This window comes from Drosophila erecta, unplaced genomic scaffold (assembly GCF_003286155.1).
Source record: "Drosophila erecta strain 14021-0224.00,06,07 unplaced genomic scaffold, DereRS2 tig00000246-arrow-arrow-pilon, whole genome shotgun sequence".
Taxonomy (NCBI): domain Eukaryota; kingdom Metazoa; phylum Arthropoda; class Insecta; order Diptera; family Drosophilidae; genus Drosophila; species Drosophila erecta.
The window spans coordinates 1982021-2006236 of record NW_020825214.1 but is presented as its reverse complement, the minus strand read 5'-3'; the positions used below and the strand labels follow the sequence as shown (position 1 = coordinate 2006236).

General features: G+C 36.9%; 1 protein-coding gene and 1 long non-coding RNA gene across 7 annotated transcripts in view; one reads left to right on the top strand and one right to left on the bottom strand.

Moving 5' to 3' along the window:
* Positions 1–20828, top strand: part of LOC6549208 (nipped-B protein) — a 91428-nt gene extending 70600 nt beyond the window's left edge. For 4 of the 5 annotated variants that reach the window (XM_026982908.1, XM_026982907.1, XM_026982906.1 and 1 more), the window contains exons 17-23: positions 15190–15338; positions 15388–15675; positions 19012–19247; positions 19302–19459; positions 19513–20167; positions 20217–20384; positions 20458–20828. In XM_026982908.1, coding sequence (XP_026838709.1) covers positions 15190–15338; positions 15388–15675; positions 19012–19247; positions 19302–19459; positions 19513–20167; positions 20217–20384; positions 20458–20610 — 1807 coding nt within the window. In that variant the 3' untranslated portion in view covers positions 20611–20828. The remainder of the gene's footprint in view (positions 1–15189; positions 15339–15387; positions 15676–19011; positions 19248–19301; positions 19460–19512; positions 20168–20216; positions 20385–20457) is intronic. The other variant, XM_001973832.3, reaches the window with a different exon arrangement.
* A 2069-nt stretch (positions 20829–22897) lies between these two features.
* Positions 22898–23938, bottom strand: LOC113564612. Of its 2 annotated transcripts, none has more exons than XR_003408133.1 (2): positions 23373–23938; positions 22898–23275 (listed from the first exon to the last, which is right to left on the bottom strand). It is a non-coding gene; the product is annotated as an uncharacterized LOC113564612 (long non-coding RNA). The 2 variants fall into 2 exon arrangements; XR_003408132.1 differs by having other exon boundaries at positions 23342–23374.
* Positions 23939–24216: the final 278 nt, after the last annotated feature.

Here is a 24216-nt window from a genome sequence, read left to right as displayed (position 1 = left end):
TCGATAGAGCTATTTATGAATATAACTACACTGTCCATTCGGTCACAAAAAAACTACCCCTAGAGGTGTTCTTCGGTAGGGTAGCTACCAGAACAATACGAACAAGCTAGACTGGACAATATAGACCGTCTTAAGAAGAAACAAAAAACTGACATTAAACACTACAACCGGACAAGAAAGCCCATAAAAACCTACATCAAGGGGCAAGAAATTTTCGTTAAGGTTAATACCAGATTATGGTCTAAGCTATCAAATAGATTTTGGAAAGAAATAGGTAAGCAAGATAGAAGTACTACAATACTAACAGAATCAGGAAAAATAGTGCACAAAAGCAACATCAGATCATGATTACTTTCAGGATGCTTGCTGTGGTCGCCTCGACAAACGGACTCATTGAAATAACTAACTACACCGACGCACAGACTGTGACGATTTACAACGGGATAGGACAGATAGAGATAGGAACAACGAGAATTGTCCATATCATTGACTTGGACCACGTACAACTGACCATGGGAAAACTAACAGACTACATCGATCAGGACTTCAACGATGACAAGTCATATCACTTACTGAACTACGAACTGACACAGACGAAGAACTTGCTCGACACTGTGATCCTGGCAAAGACAAGGAAAACTAGATCGATAAATCTTATAGGGACGGCCTGGAAGTATGTTGCCGGTAGCCCGGATCACGATGACCTTGTATCTCTGACCGACGGGATAAACGACTTGACGGATAAGAACAATAGACAGGTAATAATCAATAGACAGCTAGAAAATAGAATGAACCTACTAACTGATGTGACCTCGAAAATACAAAACTCAATCAGAAAAGATTCTACCTTAAAGGATGAGTTGGCCATAAGGCTACAGAACCAGATTAGGCTCGTAAAAGAAGAGATAGTCAACATTAAATTTGCCATTCAATGGGCAAGGCTGGGTGTTATGAACACATTCCTGCTAAACGAGTTCGAGTTGAAAGAGATCGACAGCCTATTGAAAATCAATAATACGCCGACTTCTGCCTTAACGGTCGAAGAAATGTTAAAACTCTCAGACGTTTCCGTTTTGCATAACGGAACTACAATTTTGTATATTATCAAAATCCCAATTTTAAAACCAACTAATTTCCTAAATTACCAAATAAGATCAGTAAAGGAAAACAATAATATTATTAACTTACCAACTAAAGAAAAGTTCAAATTTAAAGACGAAATATACGGAATTAATGCCTTTTGCAAAAGTTCGAACGGTTTAAAAATATGTACAAATAAATTCATTAGTAATTTTAGCAAAGACCATTGTCTACCAGAACTTCTAAATGGAAAGCAGTCAACAGAACAGAACAGAATAGAAAGAAAGAAATAAAGAAAACGAAAATAATTACAGTGATTTACTTGTACAAAGGTACTGAGACAGAAGATATTCTGTTATTGGGATTCTTCGCATCTTATTAGTTATATTTTTAATATTTATATTTTATTTAATTTCGACATACCCGTTATTCGTAGAGTAAAAGGTATACTAGATTCGTTGAAAAGTATGTAAGAGGTAGAAAGAAGCGTTTCCAACTCCATAAAGTAAATATACATTAATTAAAGCCTGAAATCCTATAGATTGGGTATCCAAATCGTTTGATTTCCGGCAGTTCCGAATCATCAGTCCGTTAATAACGAGCCTGGCGATTATGCGGGAGTGGCGACTATGTTTCGCCAAGGGCGCGTTCTTCTTGATTTCACACGCAGCTGTCTTTTCAAGGTACAAATCAAATTGTACAATTAGGATGATTAGGACGACTTCTGGCCTAGAGACTCAGATAGCGTGATAAAAAATTTTTGTAAACAAACTGACTTTAAAGCTTACATAAAGAAGCTTAAAAGCGTCCTCTGCCAACATGCAGAGCTTGCCGGCTATGTAAAAGCTTCCGGTCAAACGCTGTGTCAGCAATTTGGCGGGAGCTGGTCATCGGACGAATAACTTAGTTAACTACTCCACCCTCAGAATTAAGGTCACCCTCGCTATTGGGGCAACCACTTCCTTTAACTGGGCCGCGGAACTTCTGGCCCTTTTGGCTCGCTGGCAGGTTAGGCCGATGCAGATAAGAGCGAATTGCTCCTGCAATTAGCGTCATCTGGCTTACTTACTAGCCGTCGACGTCCTCTTCGAATTTCCTGATTTGCTCCAGATTGCGTTCACACAAGCAGTAAAGATATGGGAGACTCAGGATTTCGTGTTTCATCGAAATATTCAGGACAGGAGAGCTAGCTACTCCCGGTTTTCATGGTTTATAAAGACAGTCTCATTGACCATAGCACTCTCAATAAATGTTATAAGGTGCGTGCCTTTAATGTGGATGTTCGTTCCATCGTTCACACGTACGAGTGCTGTTTATCATTAATTACGATAATTCCTTCGTCGACATAAGTGAATGAGTGAAAATCGCTATGCTGTGTATCGCAATGCGCCATGACTCCAGCGTGGAGTTTTGGGGCGAATATAATTGACAGAAAGGGTGATATGGAGCAGTTCTTGACGGTGCGGACTTCTCCGTTACACTCATCCTCTTACCTTAACACCGTATCATGGTGTGCCACCGGAATAATGGTGATCTTGTGGTAATCTTGATAAATTTTACTACAAAGTGCAACATGTCAGGGGATTGTAAAACCTTTACGGACGCAACGGACAAAATATCCCCAGTGTGGAAGGTGGCACAAGGCCTTCAAGGAGGGTCGAGAGGAGGTCACCGACGATCCACGTTCCGGACGTCCAACAACAGCACGAATTGATGAAAACGTTCGCCGTGTGCGAGAAACTTTGAGTTCAGACCGTCGGTTAAGCATCCGGGCAATCGCTGACATCCTAAGCTTGTCAACATTTGCGGTACATGGAATAGTGACGGAGGATTTGCAAATGCGAAAGGTCTGTGCGAAGCTTGTGCCGAAGGTGTTGACGGAGGAGTAGAAAAACGTTCGAGTTTTGCGCTGTGAAGAATTGTTGGCCTTGTGCCACCTTCCACACTGAGATCTCGAAATTCACTCCTCCTTAAAGGCCTCTCGAAGCATTTGATAAGTTTCCGATGCATTTTTGCCAAGTCGCACATAAAACTTTATGGCGTACCACTGTTCCAGCGAACGCTCCATCGCACCGTGACACAACAGAAAAAATGACTTCGCTCTACGACACGTCCTACCACTTCTATTGCTCAGAGCGAACTGAGACCGAGCGCGTTGGAAAGGAGAGACTCCACCCGAAATTTTCAGACAGGTCCGAGCGTGCTACGACAGGTAGTTACGTGACAATGAAACCATGCGCATTATTTTCATAACGCACCCTGTATTTTGGGCGCTTGTAATTTTTTAATTTTTTTTTAAACCTCTGCCGGTTTTTTATTAATGACAGAGTGGATATATTTGTTATATCTGTCGGTGGCCAGCAAGGACAATTCCACCGTGTCACTTATGCCTTTGTCAATTTTTAGGCATCTAGTAAGTTCAACCAACGTGCTATGGAAACGTTCCACTTGTCCGTTGGAGACGCTGTGGAGGGGCGGTGCATTCGAAATGCTGACGCCAAAATGGTTCTCCAGCATGAATACTTTCGTATGCGATTTCAATGACGGTTCATTGTCGCAATAGGTGACCCTGGCTTTTATGGAAAAAATTAATGAGTTGTAGCAGGGGTGGATTCAGATCCTCTACGGTTCTAGACGAAATCGGCTGTACCAAAACTTGTCAAAAACTTGTCTATGCAGGGAGGAAGTATTTTTTATCCGTTGGGAAAATATCGATATGCAATATTTCCTCTACATGGGGCAGGACTGGTGTCTCACCGAGCTCCTGTTTTCTCGGATGTCTGTCACACTTGACACAAGTTTTGCAATTAGTGCCTATCTCGCTCGCCTATTTTGTCATCTTTTGGATGGCAAAAATGCCGCCATAGCCAATTACCAATGATTACCAATTAATGAGCATTCTGAACTGGTTAGGATAGGACTCGGATGTGGGAAACTTGCGACCTCACCGATCTGGGGCTTCGGTTGAACTGATCCAAGCGCCCGACTCGGCTCATCCATGATGACTTCAACATGGTTTTCACGCCGATTGACCACGTTAATTGTCATTGGCTTACGGCTTGCAGTGGTGCCGATATATAGGCAGATAGATATATATATGGTTGATATATTTGATGGTTGGTTACCTGCCACAGGGGCGTACTTCTTGCGGGGATTGAGGGCAAAATCACAAACTCATTATTGAGACGTTCAGATGCGGCTGACAGTTCAATAATATCGTACCACACTTTGAAAAATGTGAACATAAATTTGTAATTGTATTACACAAATTTAAGGCACAATTTGTTTATCAAATAAATCTCGAGGAGTTAAGGGTCAGAACCAAACACTGATGCCTCTATATTATAGTCTATATACAGATTGGCCATATATAACTCAACTTTAACTAGATCATCATTAAAGTTAACTCAAACTAGCATGTAATATTTTGTATGAAAGCGTTGACAGAAATCCACTCTTTATTGAATATTTACTTGTTAAATTAAATAAAGTGTAATATCAATTTCATGTCACATACTATCATAATGCTGTAATAATATAGGAATATAGCATTGGATTAACAATTGATGCTCTATGGCGTTGCCCTCATAAGTGGTACTCGAAGGGGACCTGCTTTACGTTTTTTTGTTTCCGACCTGGGAGCTCTGTTGTGCTCACCGGTGAGGAATTCATTTTTCTCCTCGGCCGCGAAAATTTCGGTGATCCTATTTTTACAATACCAAAACTTTGTGGCTGAAAATTTTCGAACCACATCGTCCTGGATTAGTGCCAGCGTTTGAGTATCACAGTCGAAGGCATTTAGAAATGACGGTTTGCACGAAAAATTTATAGAATGACGCCTCTTATTTCCAAACAGTATAAAAGTGCGTTTCCAAAGGGAGCGCGCCTATTCTAAAATTATCTGGTTTTAGAGCCAGTTCACGGATTTGTCCGTAGACTCAATCGTGTGAGTGAGCGAAAGCTCGCTGTCTGGCTGCACACGATTATGGTTCCTGGTCTCCAATAACGTTGAGGTCATTTTTGTAAAAAATTCGAGCGGCGGACTCATCGATGCGTGCTCTCCACCTTTTGGTCTTGGCGTTCGGATTGGATTCCGATACCGCAAATGTCAAGATTGGTGGTCGGTAAAAATGTCTCTTTCTTTGACCGCGTAAAGCTAGTGCCCAGACTATGGCTAACAGCTCCATTTCATTGGTAGCATAGTTAACCTCTCTGTCGCTCCATGTCCTAGAGATCATTGTAATTGGACGACAGTTCTGGGAGAGCACGCGCCAATGCCATAGGCCGAAACGTATGTCGTTGAATCGAACGCTTTTCTATAGTCAGGTAATCTAAGGATGACATCCTCAGATGCCAGGATATTACGTAGTTTCTCAAAGGCACTTTGCTGTGCTTCGGAAAATTGAACTTGAATATTCCTGGACATGTGTCTACTGACACTCCCATTTTCGCCCTTCAGAATGTCTGAAATGGACCTTGCTAATGATGCAAAATCTTTGTTGAAGCATCTCTAGTAGCTGGCCAGCCTAAGAATGACCCTACCTAAAATACGTTTTTGGGTTCTGGAAATTCTTTTATGGCCAGGACCTTCTCTGGGTGAGTCGCCGCACCATTGTCGGTGACGATGAACCCTAAGAAGCTCACGCTTTTCTTAAAAAAAGCGTGACTTTTCTGAAGATATCCTCATGTTCGCATCATATACACTGTTTAGAGTCTAACATGGCAATTTTCACCTTCTGAAATCATCGACGTAAACGTAGCAAAACTTGCCGATCTGCTCTCGCAGAATATCGTCAATTGTTCTCTGGAATATGCTTGCAGCATTTCTGAGTCCGAATGGAAGTCTTCGGAACTCATACTTCCCCCGAGAACGAGAACGATGTCTTCTCAAGGTCGCGTTCAGCTAGCGTGATTTGGTGATAGCCAGACTTCAGATTAAGTGTAGTGAAGTATTTGGCATTTCGGAGATTCCGCAATATATTTGAGATATTTGGCATGGGGTATCTGTCGAGTACCGTCCTTTCGTTCAGTTTGCAAATGTCCAGTACTTTCCTTAAGATGTATGTGCTTATTAAAGGCGCATAACAATCTCCTAATCAGGTTAAAAAATCGCTATCACAGTAAAATAAAGATTAACAGATTACACCCTTTTGCCTATATTTTACAGTAACTCAGTATTTTGTATTAATTATTTTATATCTCTATTTAATAATAAATATATTTTACATATTTAAGTAAGATAGTACAGTTGTAAAATTTTTAAAATCTGCAAGTGTTTTAAGGCTTTGGATACCCGATGATAGTTCCTCTATCTGGATAAATAATTAAGATATTGTTACGCCGCCATATTAGTGCCCTTGTCCTGGAATACGACTCAGGCACAGGGAAAGGCATCCAATGTTCAGGCACCAGATTGCAAGCATAACCTCACCATATTTTGGTCGTGGGATCTCAAACATAACAAGAATAAATATAAGATGTGCATGAAAAATAATTATTATCGTACCGTTCGTCAGTCATCAGTCCTCACTGCCCCACAAGCTTATCTGTCGCTTGATTGTGAAACGATCGGCCAATGTTTCGACCACCATATCTCCTATTCACACGCCCGTGTGCCAAATGGATCGCCGCAGGCCGCGTAATACGACCCCCTTCTCCGTCACAAGTTATGACAACATTTTTGACCTACTTTTTGCTTCCCCATCGCCTTGGAAAATGTATTCACCTACTCATATCGTAGTTGCATTCTTATTATATTTTTATTGCTGGCCAGTGCCATTTGCAATAAACAAAATAAGTTTTAATATACAAATGCTACATTAGTTGACAATAATTTGTATAGCGGAGAGTATCGAATTTACCACCGGGAAACAGTTCTGACTATTAACGACTACAAACGTCGATCTGAGGGCTCTTGACTTCGTGCATACAAAAATGTATTATTGAACATTTAATTTTAAATGAGTTAAACTGAATTTCCTGACAGAACTTAAAAATAATATATTTTTAATGGCTAAAGACTTACACAGGTATGTTGTGTGTAAGTAGAAATGAAGTTGGCACGAGAATAGATGTATGTAAACATCAGGGAACTGTGTTCCGTCAAACTTACTCCATTCTAATCCTGTCCGCTAAGACGGCCTTGGGTCCTAGGTATTACTAGATATTAAGTTGAAATTATTCATGCATACATACGTGGTGCAACATATTATAGATAAGAACGTTATAAATAATATAAGGTAAATATTGTGTAACCATATATAGTTGTATGTATTTTATTTGAGTTCAATTGGCCGGTTTATAGTTACGTCACTGCACTGCTTATGTTTATTGAGCGGACTCCGTCTTTTAATGCTGCTTTGATATTAGAGATTTATTGTGGAAGCGCGATGCGGGGTGCTGGACACGATCTTGCTAACACCGCTGTACTGATCTTTTGTACGTCCTCACCAGTTTCAGTCCCCCTAAAAACACCACCACTATGGCGATATAATTAAGAGTGTGCTGCACGCCGTTCTCGTTCTCGTTCTCGTGGTCCACGGTTTTGATCACTTCCACGGGGTTGCACTATTGGGAATTTGACCTGTTTTTTTTGGCATAATTTTTTTTTTTTTTTTTTTTTTAAGTTTATTAATTACTATACATAAACAAAAATTTATAATATAATAACTAATTTAAAGTGCGGAGTAACTAGCTACTGTGGCCATCGACTCGACTACTTAATAGATAGGTAGTTATGTTAGATTAGGTGAATAGATTTACATTTGTTTAAGAAATATATTACAAGGTTAGGAATGTATGATGTTAGGTTTGCTTATAGATTTGATGGCGGCGTAAGACCGAAGAGGTTTGTTCTGAGGTTATGATGTGTTCGGCATGTATCTAGTATGTGTTTGAAATGATATGACATGATTGACGTGATAGTTCGTCCCCGCAGTAAAAGCAGCTCGGTCGCCTTTCGCCGTTGAGGAGGTGCTTATTTGTGAGGTTTATGTGTCCAGTTTTTAATCGAGTAAGGAGGGCGCATTCCCTTTTGTTGCACGTCGCAGGGAAATTGATAACTTTTTTGTCTGGGTTGAATTGTTTGTACCAGTGGTTAAAAGATGACCATTCCTCTAACTTGTTGTCGAGCAATATCTTTTTAATGTTTTTCCAGATGTCCTGTTGTACTCCAGGTATAATTGAATGGCACGAAGCCCGACTGACTAGCTTAGCGGCTTTGTCGGCTAACTCATTTCCATTAATTCCTATATGAGCTTCCTATAATAGCTTAATTTTGCAACTGCTTTTTATGATCAGGTAACGAATTTCGCATAAAAGGTTGTTGTTGTTATAGAAGATTTGGACTCCTTCCAGGGTCACTGCAGATAATATGTCTTCCCTTGACTTCGAGGGCAAATTTAATTGCCTTCATGATCGCTACGGCTTCAGCGGTAAAAACCGAGAAGTGGTGGGGTAGCTGATCCCATGAAACAATTGATCCGCATTCATCTAATCTTCATTCATCTGATCAAATGTGGTTGTTGCGTCGGACTTTGAGCCGTCTGTATACAGCCATTTCCGATCAGCGTATTTATGGCTAGTTTCTTCAAATAGCTGTTTAAACACTGTAGTAGGAGTCCCAGATTATTGAAAATCGTGAAGTGTAGTGTCGATGGCCGTGAAACGTAATTTCCAAGGGGGCGACGGGATGACTTTATTCCAACGATAGGGTGTTTCAATTTTGTAACTCTTCATAAATTGTATGCATCTTCATATCGGGGATTGGATTTTGATTTTTCGACGATGTTTCAAGGCAATTTTAAAGTCTTTCTGAAGGATGGAGTTCGTTGAGCACATGAGTTTTGGTATTAGTTTGATTGTTTGTTTGATAGTTTGGTTGTTTGGGCGACTCTGTCTTTAATGTTTGGTAGTCCTGCTTCAGCCAATAAGCATTTAAATGGGGTCGTTGGGAATGCACCAATGCTGTTTAAATGTGAGTCTCTTATCGATTATTATGCCGAGGATTTTAAGGGAAGGAACGCGTTCTATATCTATGTTATTAAAAGCTAATGGTGGGTATGTACAGCGTTGTTTCTTACAGATATGGAAAATTTTACATTTGTTTATAGCGAGGGTTGCACTGGAAGTGTTGCCCCAGATTTGAATTTCGTTCAGCATTTCTTTAAACTTATTATTTAGTGTTGTAGTGTTCTTACAGTTGCTAAAAATAATGGCATCGTCTGCGTATATTAAGAGTTTCATTTGTTTATATCTTAGAATAATGTTATTAAAGGACTGGAAGGCTGCAAAAGCGAATCAAGAGTGCTATGCTGTTGTTTAAATGCAGTTTGGTGGGGGCTGATAAGTTTATGTTTAGAAATAAACCACGTAAGCCTTTTGGCTAACATTTTTTCAAGTGTTTTGTTTAAACAAGGAAGTAGGGAAATAGGTCTAGAAGATGTAATTTTGTGTGTTGGCATATTAGGTTTTAGAATTGGTATAATAATGGCGGATTTCCACACATGGGGGTAGGAGCCCCGAGGGAGCATTGAAAGGTAGCTGCTTAAGCATTGGATAGGAAATACGGTCAAAACCGGGTGTTTTCCCTTTCGCATACTGAAGGGCATATTCAAGCTCACTAATGGTGAAGTTGCAGTCGAGGTCTACAGCTTCAGCGGACAGCTTAGTGGGATTGTATTCCTGAGACAGGAATTTTTCTTAAGGGTGTGTATTGGTGGGAAAAATTGTCGTCCTTAGAATAGTCCGACCAAAAGTCCCCAAAAGCATCGCCAATGTCTACAGAGTGATGTAGCTCTACATTTTTATACTTCATAGTTCTGAGGGAATTCGAGGAGTTACCTATTAGGCGATTTAGGTCGGCCCAAGTCTTCTTTATAGATGCTTGGGGGCTTATGTTCCTTGTGAATTTTTCGAAGGCTTTCCTTTTAGCTAATTTTGATCTGTTCTTGAATAGGGCATTGGATTTTCTGTAGGAGATCGGAGCAGCGGTGCATCGAGTTTGTTTGTATGCATGCCAAAGGGATTGCTTTTGTTGCCTAAGATCTTGGAGCCTTTGGCTCCACCCAGCAACACTTCTCGGACGTAGAGATTGTTTGGTTTGCGGAATTGCTACATTGGCTGTCGCTTTTATACCTTTTATTATTTTGGCGGCGAACAGATTTAAGTCGTTGGTTGTAGAAAAATTTAAGCTATCTTTACAAAGGGTACGGTACAGATCCCAATCGGCTTTATCCATCTTACATTTTGGTGGTGGGGGTAGGGTTTTACTATTTATTCGCAAATAGATATCTGTAATTATGGGATAGTGATCACTCCCATACAGGGAGTCTTTTACGGACCACGTACAGAAAGGAAGCAGTGATGCGGAGGCAAATGTAAGATCAATAGACGTGAAAGAGTTGTGAGTGGAATGGTGGGTGGCGGAGCCGTCATTGAGGAGAGTTAAGATTGAATTGTTTATGACTTCTTCAATTTGATGCCCTTTAGAGTTATATGAGGGGGACCCCCACATTGGACTCCAGGCATTGAAATCACCAACATATACGATTGGTTTGGTAGTGAGATCCACTATATTAAGAATTTCGCTGGCTGCAACGAATTGAAATGGAGGTATGTATGTATTAAAAATACAGATATTGGGTAGAGCTAGGATTTCAATACCTAAAGAGCATGTACTACCATTTATAGTTATAGGTCTGTGTGGAATGTCTTTACGGACGAGTATGCTGACACCTTGCTTGGCATAGGTATTTGAAATAAAGTTATAGAAATATCCAGTAAATTGCTTAGGGGAAGCTATATTCGTTAGGAAAGCATAAAGATGAGTTTCCTGCAGACAAATATCATCTGGGTTGGTATGGTTAATCAAGAGTTGTAGCTCGTGGTAATTGTTAAAGTAACCATTCATATTCCATTGAACTAGTGTAATGGAGTGTAATGAGCGGGAAGATAAGGCGGATATTATTTTGTTAGACTTGAGGTAATTTGGTAATTTGGTAATTTACGAAATTATGAATCGCTCATGGATTCGTTGAAAGGTTCATTGTTCGGTTTTTGGGTATTTAAAATATTTTTATGCAATGTTGATTTATTTTGAATAGATGTTGATGGGCTGTTTGTATCATGTTCTGCATGAATTTTTTGATATAGTTCAAATGATACAGGGGACAGGTGATATTTGTTTAGACTCGATTGTTTAGATTGGTAGGGGGTACTGGGAATAGCGGACTGGGGAATGGTGGAAGGGGAAGGGGAAAGGGGAATACGGGGCTACGTCGATAGACGCGTTAATAATTTTGTCATTTTTGTTTTGGTTTGCGTTATCGCTGCGTTGATGTGTTGTTTTGGCTAGTGAGTATGAAGCGGTGATAACCGGAGTGTGTGATGTTGTCTTGAATATTGTTTTCGCTTCACGCATAGTGTATTTTTTAACGGTTTTAATTCTTAGAATTTCTTTTGTTCTTGGTACTTTGGGCATTGTCGGGAAGAGGCCGAATGCTCACCAGAACAATTGTTGGAGTGTGTGGTGTGTGGAAGGGAGCAATCCGAGCAGCGGGGAGAATTTTTGCAATGCTTGGCCGTGTTGCCGAGCAATTGGCAAGACTTGCAACGCATAGGGTTTGGTTTATACTCGCGAACTTTAACAGAGTGCCAAGAGATTTGATTTTCGATGGGAGATTATATAGTTCGAAGGTCAGTAGGGTAACTCCACTCGGATTGGACACACCATCGTAAGATTTCATAAATTTGTACACGTCAGTCACTCTTTGTGACTTAAGTTCATTGACAATTTCGTTTTCGGGGATGTCGCAAAGATATGGAGCATAAACAGTCCCTTTTACAAAATTAAGGGCCTCATGAAGGTTGTATTTTATTTTGCAATACCACTAAGGTCGGCGGTGTTAATGAATTTATCGGCATCGGCTTGGGTTTTAAATAGCATTAGTAAATTTCCGTCTCTGAGGTTCGAAATTGACACGATGTTTTCAGAGATAATATTTAAGGCACGATGGACGGCAAAGCATGAAAATTGGGTCTTTTCCATGTTGATGGAGGCAATTATGATATACTTAGGGTTGTCGACTGAGGTTGGTTGAAGGTCAGGAAATGCAATATCCAGATTTTGGGGTTGTCTTCTTTTTTGCGATGGGGGGCTGATGGCAAGCGGTGTAAACCGGTTGTCGCCCAGGTTTGGTGCCCCAGGGGCCAGGTTTGGGGCTTCTGGATTTTTATAACTTTGAGTATTTTTTTACGCAGTGTTTTGAAAAATCAATGCAAAAACTTTAGAAGTAGAGGTATGAAAATTAGGGACCACGTGGGTCAGATAAGAACAGAGACCGATCGCTAACTGCTGTTGGGAGATAAGAGACGTCCGGTCGCAACAAGAGATAGTCGAAGACTGTTTTTGGCATAAATTAATATCTCGTGAACTTTTTATGATATGAAGACTCACACCTTTACAATTATTTTAACAAAGTAGGCGTGTCGGAAGTGTGATTGTCACAAAACGTTGCCTGACGAATCTAAAAGGCGCAAAGGCGTTACTGTCGTTGCAAAAAGGGATGAATCGTCTTCATCTGAATGGCAGTCAGTGTACGCCTGGATGTATTGAGATTGTCTCGTGCAGCCATCAAAACCATAACTTAAAATCAACTTAGCGGATAAGAAATTCGATTGCTGATTTTTCATTGCCATTATAATAGCCTCCTCTTGATAATTTGCTATTCATGCTACTGTATGATCTAAAAGATCTTGTAGGCTTACTTTCGCTACGGTATCTGTAAAATGAATATTGACTGGACGGCAGCATTTTTTTTTCAGCCACTGCCTTATAATTCGGATAAATTGGACCCTTCTTTTCATTGCGTCCTCCTGAATTGCACAGTACGTGTCCTTTGTAAGCCCATAATCCAGAATTAAGGCCAAAGCCTCTTCAGCGGTAGAGCGCACAGGATGTTGTCCGGGCTTGCTTATCCACTTCCTAATGATCTTCGCTTTAGCTGGGTTAAAGGCTAGTATTTTTAGTACTGCAGCCAGATCGTTGAATTTTTACGTGCAACTATACTCGACGCTTGCGACAATAATCCAGGGCTATGTTGTTTCTGGAGCCTTGAGAGGTTGCTTTCTCTGTCCTCTTGCTCCTTTCAATACGAATGTTATTTTTGGACGACTAGCTTGATGTCTTTTAGGCTCAACTTTGCTTGAATTTCCAAGTAAGCTCAAGCTAGGATAGCCTTCCGACCAAGCCGGGTATTTTGCTGCATTTTCCATTTCCACATTTCCATTTTCCAGTTTCTCACAAGCTAGCCTTTGCGTGCACCACACTTCTAGAAGGGCCGCATTGCTAATTGAGAGGTTGCTACCTAAAAATTTAATTTTCGCGTATTAACTAGTATTAACTAAAAATAGAGGCTCATCGATGGCACGTACTTTATGTTTGCAACACCTGAAACAAATATTTAGTAGAAATCTCAAAGGGATTGAAGAACTGGATTTTGACGAAATTGAAAGTAATCTGAGTGAGAAGTTTGTTGGCATTATCGTGACTCTTGAATCCTTAGTTCTGGCGGAGATTTCCAGGTAATTCGCAAATGCAACCGCACTCAACCATTGCTGATAACATCTATTCATATGATTGTGGTCATCAGCAGCGCCCAATCAGGAATAGGGCACCGACGCTGCCCCAAAATTCGTTGGAGGCTATGCTAATTGGCAAGATTTTTATTCTATGTTTACTACGATCATAGATAGCCATCCTGACCTCACAAACATAGAAAAGCTGCAGCATCTACCATCATGTCTGAGGGACACTGAGGAAAACATTCGCTCACTGAAAACATCGGATGGCATCTATGCTACAGCGTCGGAATTTTTACAAAACAGATTTGCCAATCGGCGATTCGTTTTTCAGGCTCATGTTACTATGATTCTGAGGCTAAGGGCAGTGCAGAGTGGTTCCGTTTCGATGCTTCGTGAATTACCGAATAAGTTCAACGCTCATACTCCCACTTTAAATGGATTGGGAATTCAATTCCAACGTGGAAATCTATGGCACCGTTTTTGGAGCAGGGATGTAGGACTGTGGAGACTGGATTTCGTCAGGGCAAGCTATGCGCTATGCGCTTCTTGTACAGGATCTTAGTAAGGATGTTGTGCCACTGCCACCGTACTAGAGAAAACCCGTTCAGGATCACTTGTTCCTTGTCGTGCTCTTCTCGACTCTGGATTTCAACTTATCTTTGCTTAAACTTAACTGCTTAAACATTGACATTTATAGCCCCAAAAACATAAGCTCGCGGATTTTCATCGTTCTCAAAGCATTTACTAATTGGCGCCAGTAATGGCGCACAGTAACTACTGTGCGTGGGGAAGTCAAGCTTCTGCTAGGATTTCCGCTAATGCGGAAATCGGTTAGACTGGGTTGTTTCTGGAGATTGCAGTCGCTTGGATGGCACAGACCTCATAACTGTTTGGCCACCTACGGCATTGACGGGGAAACCTGAACTGAAATTTCATTAAAGAGTCTTTCCTGGAAAATCTTCGTACACTAAAGGATTAGCACAGCCATCTAGCTCACGTGTCTCGCTTACACCCTTTGTGCAGTGAATGTGCTGCGTGTGCTGCCCCTTAAGGATTCTATGGAAAAACACACGGTGCGGTCAGCATTGACGAAATTTATGTTTTTGTTTTGTTTTGTCAACCTCTACGGCACCTCAGCTGTGCGATTATCTTTCCTTATCTAAGCACGTATCTCTTCTACTTTCTCTATCTTGAACTCTCGCGCTTGGACATTTGGCTTAGCGATCTGCTGTTCGCTCTGCATTTAAGTCACTCTCATTAATCGATTTTGTAACTTATGCATATGCGCATCGATGCAGACTGTCGCTCTAACAACACAATTAAATCTATTCGTTTGAAATCGCTAAAAAGAATTTTCCTTTTTGTAAAAATTAGCTTATATAAAAGCTTATTAGCTCAACAATGTGTTGATAAGATAAATAAATGTAAGAAAAAATTAATCTTATTATAAAATTAAAAAGTACCAGTTTGCCTTCTGGGTTTATAAAAAATATTAAACATTTTTACATATTAATTTATTTTGTATAGGTTTTATCGAGTTCTTGATGTGTCTCGAAGTCAAGTAATACAAGGAAACAACAGCGTAGATAATATTTACACTCCTAGCTTTCGGCGAAGTTTATTTACGATCGGAATACTAATGAGATACTTTGACTTTAAATCTCCTATTGCGTTGGGTATGTACTTTTTTTGATTGGTTTTGGATAATTTCATATATATTTTTAGGTGAAACAAATGAAGGACTGCCTGTTTCGATATGTGAAGATGTATTCCATTGCCTAATGTTCTTCTGCCGTTGTACTAATCAAGAAATTCGAAAGCAAGCACTTATCTCGCTTGGATCATTTTGTGTACTAAACGATGGCTACCTCACTAGATCCGAACTTAAAAATTTGTATTGCGAAATTCTAAGCTCAATCGCCAACGATGCCGGCTTTAAAATAATATGCATGCGAAACATTTGGATTTATCTAACGGAATCTGAAATGTTTATGCACAATAAGGAAAAAGAGTGTTAGTATATCCAGTTTATTAATTTAATTTATTGGCTGACACATGACTAGGACTTTTTGATTTTACGTCTCATATAGTTATCCTAAATAAACTGAAAAATTATACCCTTTACTTGTAGAGTACAAGGAAATACTAGAATCATTAAAATGTAACAAAAAGAAAAGTGTTTCCGAGCATTTCTCTAAGAAAAATATATATTTTCAGAATCCTTAGACATCGACTCATCCCTTGCTTGTTTTTTAGTTTATTATCTATCTTTTCGGTTTCTAACGCATTGCCAACAACATTTTTGAAATATTTTCCTAATACTCCTTATAGCTGAGTAGCCGGCATCCGTTTCAATTTATGCGCTAAGAGTAGATTCTAATAGCGAATTTATGAATAAATTATTTACGAATTTATTTATAATAAAATGTTATTGTGATATTCACTAATAGAATGTTATTAGTTCTCGTGTCCTTAGCCAGTTGTAGAAGAGAGTTGTATGGTAGACTATCTCTAAGATTTTCCTAAAAAAAACAATTTGGTGGGAATGAGATACACAAACACAAAGATTGTCAAGAAGAAACGGTCTAGTCTAGTTGACTGTTATGTAGCAGTTACTAAGATTAAAATAAAATAGGTTTGCTGCATTGCTGCGTAATAAGAGTCTAAGAATTGGCATATCAACTCATAATGTACCCAAACTAAATCGTTTATACAGACATAAAAACGCGGAAAGCCGCCAAGTGATCCTGATTAAAAATGATTGCAAATTATTGAAATTTAAGATTTTTTAATTAGTGCAAGATTTCGACTAGCTGCATTGAAACTATGCTAAGTCTATCGGCCCTGTTTCTCTTTCGAAAAATTCAACCAACATAAATGCTTTTAAATGCTTTGATTTAACTTTACATGCAAATAATAATTTCCATTTTTTTCAATGAAATAACTAATAGTTACTTTATTTCCCTACTTTGGCAACTTAAATGCCGTAGCACTTTACAGCCACTTTAAAAGCAGCCATCACTAAAACGAAAATTTCAAACATTAAACGAAATTTAAAAAACAAATTTAGAAAAACTTATACTTTTTATAGGGATACTGGCTGAAACACGAAAATGCAGTTCAGGACGATATATAGATTATAATAATATTTCTAAAAATATCTTCATACATAAGAATCCAATCAAAAACAAACGCAAATGTCCTTTTCAACTCTTAAGTGTTATTTAAAATGTGGTTTTGAAATAAATAGATTATCATAATATTATAGATAAATTAGATAAAGTAGTTATGTATACATACGCTCAGATTACATACGCTCATAAAAAGACTTACGCGGCGTGGTCTTTCTTTTAAAATTCTGTCGCCGGAGCTCATCGTCTTGCGGTTGGTAGTCAGATTCTAGAGTTGGCGAGGCACTCTTATTTGCCTTCGCGCCACAATATTAGTGGTTTTTTATTTCATTAATTTAAAATCAATTTATCAATTTACAATTTTTTTTATAAATAAAAAAAAAAATTATGTATTTTTCTGCAACTTATAGATGTTGGTAAACAAACAACCCGTAGAAACAACCTTCAGAAAAAAGACACAATCGGATTTCCTTATAACCGTGAAAATTTTTAGCGATTTTTTTTTTTTAAACGCAGTTGTCTTACTGGCGATTTCTATGGTACCCAAATAAATCTCGTAAAAAAATTCAACAGATCTCTCAGAACTCCAAAATTTGTTTAACTTTTAAAGTTAAACGTTGCAAAAATCGTGTTTTTATCTAACCCTTGGATATTACATTGTTTACTTTTATTTATTTTCGCGAAAACAATCAACAATTTTATAAAATTTAAATAAAGTATTGTCAATCAAATACTTGCGTGTTAATCCAATAACCATTCAGTCGATATAGAAATGATTCGTAAAACAGCTTAAAACTCAACATTTTTTCGATGTAGAACACCAGCAATGGCTTTGGCTGAATTGTATTTTTGCTTAGTTGAACCCCCATGCTTTTTACGGAGCACCCTTGAATGAAAACTAATTAAAAAAATACAAATACAATTATTTAAATTTGAATTGTGGCATGAAAAGAATTAAAAGTGACTCGGCTAGTATGGCATCTGGCGGCCAACAATTATGGCTATTCTCTAATGGAGTGGAAGTGTTTTTTTGCGTTTTTTTTTTAACCATATCTTGAGCCAAAGGTTTAGAAAATACACACAGTTCGAAACACAAGCGTTATTTGGTAGCTTGTAAGTATTTTTAGTCGTTAAATAAGCACAAAAAAATATCGCTGATAATTTGTAGAAGCAGTACTATAATTACGACTTTCTGGCTTATATTGTAATGGAAAAACGAAATTGAATATATTATAGAATACCCCTTATAATCACGAAGCCCTTTGTACGGATTCAATTTATTTTGCTTATTTTTTTTAGCAAGGTTTAAAACAAAAATTTTCTTAAAAATAACGAAAATGTTATTTTCAATTATGACTGGTAAATTTATAAATATTTAGGAACAAATGGATTTGATGGTTTTGCCGCTACAATGTTCATCGACTTCAGAAATGACATTCTTAGCACAATCGACTTAAAGTTTTGTTTACTGTAAAATCCAAAATGAAAGGGCATTTAATTTACTTCTTTCATAAATAAAATTATAAATTATTGTAGCAAAAAACCCCCGCGAATTATACGATGCCTTCAGTAGAAAAAAGACTGTTGGAAATCATTCATATTCACACCTTTAGAACAAAGGGACTATTTGGCGTAGAGACGGATGGACGGACCATACTTTATAAGGTCGCAAATATCAAATGACTAATATAAAAAAAAACTGCAAAGAATTGCAAAATTTTTATTTGCATAGCGATCGAAATATTAAACAGTAAAAAAATAAATCAATTAAAATTTTTTAAAAATGATAAATTAAAAATTAAAATTAAAAATTTTTGGCGTGGCGTCAAACAAATAACAAAACTTCTAAAGGAGTGGGCGTAAAAAAGTTGTCGGCGGGAAACAATTGACATCATGCTTTCAAGCTTTTTTAGTTATCGAGATAAAAGCCTATATCCGGATACGGACATGACTAGAATGAATCGCCTTTTGATCCTGATTAAGAATATACGTCCATACATTCAATGAATCTAGAATACTCTTTTAGTTATGAGTAACGGCTATAGTTAGAAAAAATAAAATCGTACAATCCCCAATCGGAGTTCCCCGCTATTAAGAACAATATTATATTAAAAATGTTGTATATAAATAAAAATAGGATGTCTTACTTCCTTAATATGTGAAACATATTTGGGAAAAAATATTTAAGCTCGAACTTTTGTTTTGTTAATGATTACAGGGGAAAAACAATCAAAACACGAAGATCTTAAGGAAATGAACGACGTTTCGTCTGGTATGGCAAGTCGAATAATTCAACTATATTTAGAAGAAATTCTTGAATGCTTTCTTAATCGGGATGACACAGTTCGTTTGTGGGCAGTTAAAGTAATACAGATTGTCCTTCGTCAAGGTTTGGTTCATCCTGTTAGAATGGTTCCATATTTAATTTGCCTTAGCACTGATCATAGGATAGAGGTAAGTACGAAATAAAGTCTGCTTAACTTGAAAATCCTAAATAAATATTTTTAGTCCGCCCATCGAGCTGATGCCCTGTTAAAAGATATTGATAAAACATACTCTGGATTTGTTAATATGAAAGTTCAATTCGGGCTACAACTTTGCTTTAAGCTACAAAAAGTTTTACAAATAAACGACAGAGGAAAAATGGAAATAATTAGAGGATATGCGTGAGTTTTATTTCTGATTCTGTATACTTATATTAATTAATTTACAATTTAAGGAACCGCGGACCAGATAATACAACTACCGCTCTAAACGACTTTCTTTATACACTTCTGCGCACTACTAAACCGCAAAGGCGTGCTTTAGTGCAAACAGTTACTAAACAATTTGACGATCAGAAAACATCATTACAACAAATGTTATATATTGCTGATAACCTGGCCTATTTTCCATATGTAGTTCAAGATGAACCTCTATATCTAATCCATCAAATAGATCTCTTAATTTCAATGGCTGGAACACATTTACTTGCTACGTTCAAGGAACATATAAAACCGAGTGACAAGGAAGGAGATGTATTAGAAGATGATGACGATGTAGAAGACCCACAGGTGTTGTTTAATAGATTGCCAGAAGATATGACGGAAATAATAAAATGTATAACATCTGCTCAAGCATGTATGCTTCTTTTAATACTAAAAGATCATCTAAAGGAAATGTATGCTATTACTGACAGTAAAATTTCAAGATATTCCCCTTCCGAACAAAAATTATATGAAAAAGCTGTAACACGTAAAAGTGTTACTGATTTTAATCCGAAAACGACTATTGATGTTATAAAGAAACAAATGTCGCAAGAAAAATTGATTACGGACATTAATTTTACATTTACTAAAGAAGAGAAATTGGACCTTGTTGTCAAGTACCTTGATGTAGGTATCAATACACATATTTTTCCAATATTTTCTAATTTGTTTTTAGTTTAAGCAACTGATGTTAAAACTGGATCCGGATGACGGAGACTCTGATGCTGATGAATCCCGCGACAAAACAATTTTAAATATCTCTGCTCCTTCTGATGGGGCGGGGCTCACCAATTCAACAAAAAATTCCCACACCGCTGGTGATGGATGCTCATTAAACGTCACGGTAAGTTCCAAATTTGAAAATTGTGTTTAATTTATTATAAAATATAATGCCTACAATATCACGGGATTTTCAGGATGTGGTCGATGTGTCAATGTCTAATATTGCGAAGTCATCCATTTTGCCTTCAAAAACTAGTGGACGCAAAACAAATCATGTGCGATCTAAAAAAAAAAGAAAAAAAATTGATTCTACGGATGATGAAAACAGTGATGCGGAATATGCCTAAACAAACCATTATAATTTTGTGTATTGAATAATATTTTAAAATAATTAAATGTTTCTTTTTAGTATTCAAGAAAGAAAAAGTCGAAACTTAACACCACTAAAATTACATGTATATTACAAGACAAAAACAATATTAACATGCAAATAAAATGCATATTATAAGATAAAAAGTAATTGTATTAGTTCTTAATTACTTGATGAATAAAATAATTAATCATATTTCTATTTCTTTATATTTAATGCCACACAATATGTTTTTATACTAATATAAGAAAAAATGTAGATATATTTATATACAATCACATAAATTAAAAAAAAATTGGTTTTGGATGCATTATTTAACTTTAATAAATTACCATAGGTGTATATTTAGCGCAGCCGTAAAATGTGCTTTGTGCACCAAATTTTTTGTTAGTCCTGCAATTAGAATTATTTTAACGAAAAGATACCAACGCATTAGAAGACTTTAATAAAATTTGAATGCGATATTGGATATAAATATGATCTATGATCTTCGATTGCGAAAATGATAAGGTTCGTATGGAATCAAAAATATATTTCGGTATGGCCATGTCTCTATCTTGGACGGTTATATGACGGTTATGTTTAGGTGAAAGTGGTGTGATGTCTAGGCCAAGAAATACAATTGAAAAGCTACTAAAACCTTTTGATTAAGTTTGCGCCCCATTCTGCGTCGACAACGTCATACAAATTTTTGCCTGTGTGTTTTCTCGAAAATAAATAAAAGTAAAAAATTTGATATCGCTTACTCAGGTTGCGATAATTAGATTCTAATAAACTGAAGCGAAATAAAATAAATTAGCTATTTGTGCGGATGACCGCCACTAAGAATCTATTTCTAAAATCAATTAGTTATCAGAAAATGATGCAAAATCAAAGCAAAAAACACGATTTTTTCAGCGTTTAATTTTAAAAGTTAACAAAATTTTGAAATTCTGTGAGTTCTCTTGAATTTTTTTACGAGATTTATTTTTGTTCCATAGACATCGCCAGTAAAACAGCTGGGTTAAAAAAAAATCTCTTTCTTTTTTTCAGAGGGTTGTCTCCTACGGGTTTGTTTACCAACTTTCATAAGTTGCAGAAAAGTAGATAATTATTTTTTTTATTTATAAAAAAAATTGTAAATTGATAAATTGATTTTAAATTAAGGAAATAAAAAACCACTTATATTGTGACGCGAAGACAAGAGTGTCTCGCCGACTCTAGAATCTGACTACCATCGCAAGACGATGAGCTCCGGCGACTGAAACTTAAAAGAAAGACCACGCCGCGTAAGGCTTCTAATGAGCTTATTTGTGAAGGCAGATGATAGATACATATTTACATACATAACTACTTGTCTAATTTATCTATAATATTATAATTATCTATTTATTTGAAAACCACATTTTAAATAACATTGAAACATAACATAAATAACATTGAATAGGACATTTGTATTTGCTTTTGTTTGGAGTCTTATGTATGATCTTCATTTAGTTCAGCCTTGAACATTTTATAATACCTAAAAAACCTAGGTGGTTATACAGTGGTGGAAAAAATAATAGAAACACGTTGGTTGAATCATTGATTTTAAATTTTGTGCTCAGAACGAAAGTAACATTTTGTAATCTTTATTTTTTTAAATTCATATATAAGTATATTTTACATTAAGGAACAAAAATATTTTTTTCATCTTTATATTAACTGAAAATAATTAACTTCAATTTTGGCGCTTGGAAAAAATAATAGAAACAAAACTCTTAAAACTAAGAAAAACGTAATTTTTATCAATTATCTTATAAAAATAGGTGTAATATTAATATTTAGTGGTATTTCCTTTATTTTTATAACTGCTGAGCATCGACGGGGCATTGAATTCACTAAATTGGTGCAAATTTCGGGGTTAATGGCATACCACTCTGACTTTACTATTTGCCACAGCTCTTCCTTATTTTTTGATTTCAAACCTCAAATTCCTCTTTTTAATATTCCCCATAAATTTTCTATGGGGTTTAAGTCCGGGGATTGAGCAGGCCACTCCATAACATTAATTTTTTGGTCCTGAAACCATTTCTAGGCAAGGGTTGACGAATGTTTCGGATCATTATCCTGCATGAACTCCCATTTTAAGGGCATTTCCTCCTCAGCTTATGGTTTCATAACATTCTCCAATATGTTAAAGTAGTCGGGAGCACACATCCTATCTTTTATCCGGAATATCGGACCAACTCCAGACGTGGAATAGCATCCCCATATCATGCTGTTAGCTCCACCATGTTTTACTGTTTTTTTTTGTGTGCTTTGGATCAAATGTGGTATTTTTTGGACGTCTGGACGTATTTTGCCATCAGATACGAACAAATTAATTTTAGTTTCATCAGACCATAGAACATTATTCCAGTTTTTACGGTCTAGGTGTCGCTTTGGAAAAGACAGTCTTTTAGCGATATTTTTTTTACTAAGCAGTGGAACTTTCCTAGCCGAGTGTGCCTTCATTTTCTTTCCCGTTTCTCCTTCGTATCTTTATAATGAATCGCGGAAAACACTTTTTTTTTGCAGAGCAGTGCATTAGTTCAGCAATTTCCCTTATTTTTTTTCCTTCGTTTTTTAGTTTTTTTATAATATCTCGTTCTACAGGTGAACAGTGCACTCCGCGCCCCATTCTGAATATAAAAGCCGAAATTAACCATTTTTTTTTTACAAAATCACTTATTATGAGGCAAACATACCTGAAAGTATTTAATATATTGATTTACTTACAAAATTAACAGGGGAAAAACTCAAACAAATCGCAAAAACGTAGCTTGTTTCTATTATTTTTTCCAGCTCAAACACGTGACCACTTCAAATATCGCTATGTACCGCAAATAACAAGAGCGAAATCAACTCAAAAAGAAGAGCACAATAAAGTACCCTTATGAGTGGCTTATGTGCTAACGGTTTATCCACACACACTTCGTACATAATTAGTAATTTTGTTTTACATGCAGGAGCGATTCTTGTATTCTTGATTCTTGATTCTTGTTTCCATTATTTTTTCCACCACTGTATATATATTTTTTTGGCTAACATTATTTAATATTTTGACTAAATAAGGTAACATCTGTGACTCTAATTCCGAGAAAGTAAATGAAATAGGTGGCAGGATTGGCGTTAGTGTTTTGGCGATCTCTTAACTTTGGAGAAAGTCAGTCAGTGTTCTATTACTAACTGCTATTGGGAGTGTTGCCAAATTGCAGAAAAAGTGTATTCTGTGATTATTTTTATTAATTATATTATATAATAACGGTTTAGATAAAAAGCTTTAAGAGGAATTCCCTTTTATTTACGTGACATTTTTTTAAAACCAAATTTTTAATGCACCTGATCTCCAACAGCTATTAACTACATTTTAAATAAATTAATAAATTACATTATCTTACTATACGACAAGAAGAAAAAATTATTTAATACATCTTTATAAATTTATATCGAATCAATTTATATCGAATCAGCCATAACAAAGTAATCAATCAATAATATTAATCAATATGATAAACAAATAATCTATTTGATTCTTATATTTCAGAAGTCCAATCGCATAAGAAGAGGATTGACTGCTACG